Source organism: Medicago truncatula, chromosome 4 (assembly GCF_003473485.1).
Source record: "Medicago truncatula cultivar Jemalong A17 chromosome 4, MtrunA17r5.0-ANR, whole genome shotgun sequence".
In the NCBI taxonomy this organism is placed as follows: Eukaryota; Viridiplantae; Streptophyta; class Magnoliopsida; order Fabales; family Fabaceae; genus Medicago; species Medicago truncatula.
In genome coordinates this window covers 27785209-27790060 of record NC_053045.1, presented here as the reverse complement: position 1 = coordinate 27790060, position 4852 = coordinate 27785209, and the positions used below count along the sequence as shown (strand labels likewise).

The window sequence follows — 4852 nt, the reverse complement described above, 5'->3', positions numbered from 1 at the left end:
GTTTATGTAACTTCCGGTGGCATTTAGCATGCACAAGACATAAATTTATGCACCATGCACAAGTTACCTTCTAAATAAATGTTAGCCATTGATATATTATTATTATATTTGGATGGTTAAGATCTATTACCGGTAACTTGTTATCAACTTTTTGTAGTTTTGTCTACCCAAAAAAAGTGACCCCACCTATGAATTGTTTATGATTAAACTTACTAATGGGCTTTTGAGCTTATTTGTAACATTCATGTGTTCTTCAAGAATCTTCATCTACATCAATTTTTTCTTAAAAATTCAGATTTGAAAAATCACAACCACAACCACAAGAAAATGTTCATATCTGAAAAACCACCGCAACAGTACCACATCCTTTTCTTCATATCCACAGTACACGTTATTTAGTATTATTAGAGAGGATTATTCAATTTGTCACAACTTGCTTTCCATCTTTAACTTCAGTTCATGGTTTCTAATTTTGTAAATCATTAAAGGAAATTTAAATCTAACCCATACCAAAAAATGACAGTCGAAGATATGGAAGAATTTTTTATTTTTTTTTACATAGCAACTGTGGAACAAACAATACAAAAGTGATTGACATGGGGAGGGGCTTTCTCTTGTTTCTTTTTGTGAAGAAGCATGTGTGGATCTTAAGAGTTCACCACAACAGTTCCACAAAAATAATGACCCCACCATCTGAATTGTTTTTCATGTTGAAGGAAACTAGAAAGAGGGTTTAACAGTTCAGATCTGTAAAGCAAACTATGATCTAACCTTCAAACTTAGGTGGGAAATGTAAAGAAATTAAACAAATTGATGGATGAAAAAAGAAGTTAATGGACATGAGAAAGAAGTTGCTGGTGATAATACATATCTGGAAATATGAAGAAGGTGGGGGGCGAGAGGCATTGTATTTCACGTTTTCAGAAAGAAACAATTAACAACAAAGAAAAGAAAGCAAGGGGTGTATTTGGTTTTAGCAGAAGTGGGAGGTGAATTAGTAAAATCAGAGATCCAATATTTGACATTATTATATGACTTAAAGATTTTGTTAGTATTATAATGAAACAGGTTATTAACAGCCACCTGTCCTTCCAAACCATACTTGTGTATGATACACAAATTTATGTCTTGTGCATGCTAAATGCCACCACATTTTCCTAGTTGTTAAAGAAGATGTGTTAACTCATTATCCCCTTATTGCTTAATATCTTGCATCTAGGGCGGCACGTGCATAATGCAAGCTATATTTACTTGGTAGTACTAACCCCAACACCCGTCCAACGCATTGGTCAATTTTATTTTCTGTTTTTTTCTTTGAGGTTTTAGTCTAGTCCCTCATTTTATATATTTTTTCCTTTTTTTTAATAAAATTATTTGAGCTGGTCGGCATAAGATGGGGTTTCTGCGGGATGTCAACCTAATTGGGATGTCGATGCTTTCCTTCATGTCGTTTCACACTCCTGACTTAGCAAAAAATATATATATATATAAAGAAAATATACCTGTTAGCTCTTTTGGCTGCTTTTTTCGCTTTAAGAAAATCACTAAAATTAAATGGGAAACACATTATTAGGTGGGAACACATGAATTTTAAGTAATTATAATATGTTGAAAAGTGTGTATGAAGGAGTTGTTGATAACACACTTTTTTTATTTAAATTAATTACAATAATAATTTTTTTTAGGGGAATAATGTTTTTGTTGATCAACATCAAGTCTACTATTCTTAAGCATTGAAAGTTCTTTTGGAAGGTCTATATACCTAGTAAGTTAAAGTTGCTGTTAAATAATTATTTTTTATCTCTCATATTTGTTCTCTCACATATATTCTTTCTGCCATTCTTTATTTTGAAGATTTGTTGTTCAATGAATATATATTTGTTTGAGGGAACAAAACATTATGGGTTGGATATCTCAGCTCAAGTTGTAGCCATATTGTGACATGTTACGATGGTATCTGGGAACTCAGATTCAAATGACATTCAAGTTGTAGCTAGGAGTGTATCTAAGAAATCACCCCCCCCACCCCCCGGCTTGCTTTCTCTTAATGTTAATGATAGCATGTTTATGAATTCAAGTTTAACAGGGTTTGGTGGTCTTAGTCGAATGTGATTTCTACGGTAATATTGATCCCTCTTGTATCTTACATGTTGAGATTCTTGCACTTTACCATGGTTTGGATTTGTGTTGGTCGACTGGTTTTCGGCGAGTTATTTGCTTATTCAGATCTCTTGCATGCGATTAAGTTGGTTCAGGATCCACTTAATATATTTCACAGATTTGGTAACTTGATTAGCTTAATTAAGAAGCTCTTGAGTCAAGATTGGATATTTGATTTATGTCATACTCTTTGAAAAGATAACTCTGCTGCTGATTATTTGGCTAAGTTAGGTGCTAAAAGTTCTGAGAAATTAGTGATTTTAGATACAACTCCTCCGAACTTATCCTCCATATTGCTTGGTGATGCGTTAATCATCTCTTTTACTAGGCATTAGCTTTTTTAGTTTTTTTTTCTTGTCTTTTCTTTTTCTCTTTTCCGTTTGTCACCAAAAAAATCCGGTGTACCAGAGTTGATTTTTGTCAATATTAATTTAACACACTATAATGATTCGTTAATAAAAAAAATAATTGATGCAAATAAAAATAAAAATAGATAAGGTAAGAATATCTTCTAATAAAAAAAAACAATGCAAATATACATAACAATTCAATCTGATTGACTTATTATACAAAGTTGAGACATGTTACACTATAATTGGTTTACATATTAAAAGGAGACTATGTGATATAATTTAAATGGTTTAATTATTTTAAATAATTCAGCAGAGAATTTTTATTATATCCGAAATAAAAACAGTGCTAAATATTATGTAAATTACAATTTGAACAGTCCCGTGACCTACCTCAGTTGGTTGGAATATTGCATATTACATGTAAAGGTCGGGGTTTGAACCCGGAACACCCCATTTTTTAAAATTTATATATGAACTCTAACAATTAAACTACTTAAAAAAAAAAAAAAAAAATACAATTTGAACAAGTAAATAAATATGATACAAACAAACAAAACGATGCAATCCGATTGATTTATTATATAAAGATGACACATGATTTTGGCTTAATTATTTTTCATAGTGCTTATTGCTAATATATGATTTTTAAATGATTTTTTGATAAAATTACACTTTTAGTCCCTTAACTTAAAGGATCAAACTGTTACTTGAAATTAAGTTAAGGAACTTAAAGTTGTAATTTTGCTATTTTTTTCCGTAGCTAGACTTTTTTAAATATTGGATACATGAGTATTTGTTTGTTTTTAATTTTTTTACTTTTGTATTTAAGTGCGAAGTAGTATATTTAATTTCATTAAACATGCATTTTGTAAAAACAAATCATTAAACTTCGCAAAATGTGCTAGTTTTAATTATAAGTTTTATGATTGGTGCCCGAACCTGTTCTTGTGTTTGGGTATAGACTAATCATTGTTCATTCTTGTTGATACTTTGCTGTAAATATTTGTTGTCTTTCTTGGCACACTTTGTGCTAGAAAAGGACAGTCAGTCGTTTAATATATCCCATTTTAATTTCTTAAAAAAAAAACTTTGCAAATAATTATCCATTAATTTCATAATGCGGATAAAATTATCATGTGCGTTAACATAATTACATACTTTTTTTAAAGAACATGTAGTACATACTTTGTAAAGCTTTTTTTTCCTTATTTTTTATTTTATTTTTGGAAATTATTTTTATCTTTTTTTCCCTTATGGAATTACAATTGTTCATATTAAAAACTCAAAAACCGATAATGATGATGATGACAAAGGATGAGGAGGACTAAGAAGTTAAGCTCAATAGTTGCTCAAGATATTCAGCACCCAAATCTTCAAACACAAACACATTTTTAGATTTAGTATTGGTCTCTCTCTTTGTTCGATCACCATTATGATCAGTTTTCATTTTCTTTTTGCTAACCTTATTGGGTGATTTTCTCTTGATGTATTTTCTCTTTATTGCCAACACAGGGGAAGTAGAAGTACCTTCTTCTAAAGGCTCAGAATTTCTAGCCATTTCTTTGAGTAATTCTTTAACTACATCCTCTGGAAAATTCAACACTGCCAATGAACCTCTTGCTAAAAAAGCAGCTTGGTCGTAAGCTAAAGCAGCTTCTTCGGCCGTGTTGAATGTTCCAAGCCATACTCTAGCCCCTTTTCTTGTTGAGTCCCTTATCTCCGCCGCGAATTTCCCCCATGGCCTTCTTCGTACTCCTCTAAATACCCTTGTGTTACTTTCTTTAATTGGTGGTAGTGGCAAGGACGACGATGATGTGTTTTTTTTTAAGGGCAATGAGAATGATGTTTGTTTCTCTTTGATCACTTGTGTGTAAGTAGTATTAGATGAGACTTCAAGTGATCCATTGCTTAGTAATGGATATGAAGAGTTGGATTCAGCAGGTAATGATAATGGTAATAATAATGATTCTTTTGTTTGTGATAGTGAGTCCTTGTTGAAATTGATATCACCATTGAAGAAATCAACGATATCTTCTAATTCCCAAGAGATATTATCATTAGAGAAAGAATTTTCATTGAAGTATAGAAGGTTTTGGTTTTGATTTCTTAAGACAGGAGGATCAAAATTCATGGATACTTATCAAATGTTCTTTATCACTTGGAATTTTCTATATAACGTCTAATCTGATTTTCCCCTTTTATAGTGAAACACTAACAATTTTATATGAGTAGTGATATATGTACATCCATTTGAAGACAACTTTGATGACAACCTTGTTTCTCTCTTTTATAATTGGTCAAAAACAATGAAGAGAGAAAAAGAAAGAGAGAGGAAAAGA

The 4852-nt window shown here is 31.2% G+C and overlaps 1 protein-coding gene across 1 annotated transcript; it reads right to left on the bottom strand.

The window, feature by feature from the left end:
- Positions 1 to 3837: 3837 nt before the first annotated feature.
- On the bottom strand, positions 3838 to 4644 carry LOC11443991 (ethylene-response factor C3). The gene has a single exon (XM_003606149.1). The coding sequence runs from the start codon at positions 4642 to 4644 to the stop codon at positions 3838 to 3840; it is 807 nt and encodes a 268-aa protein (XP_003606197.1).
- Positions 4645 to 4852: the final 208 nt, after the last annotated feature.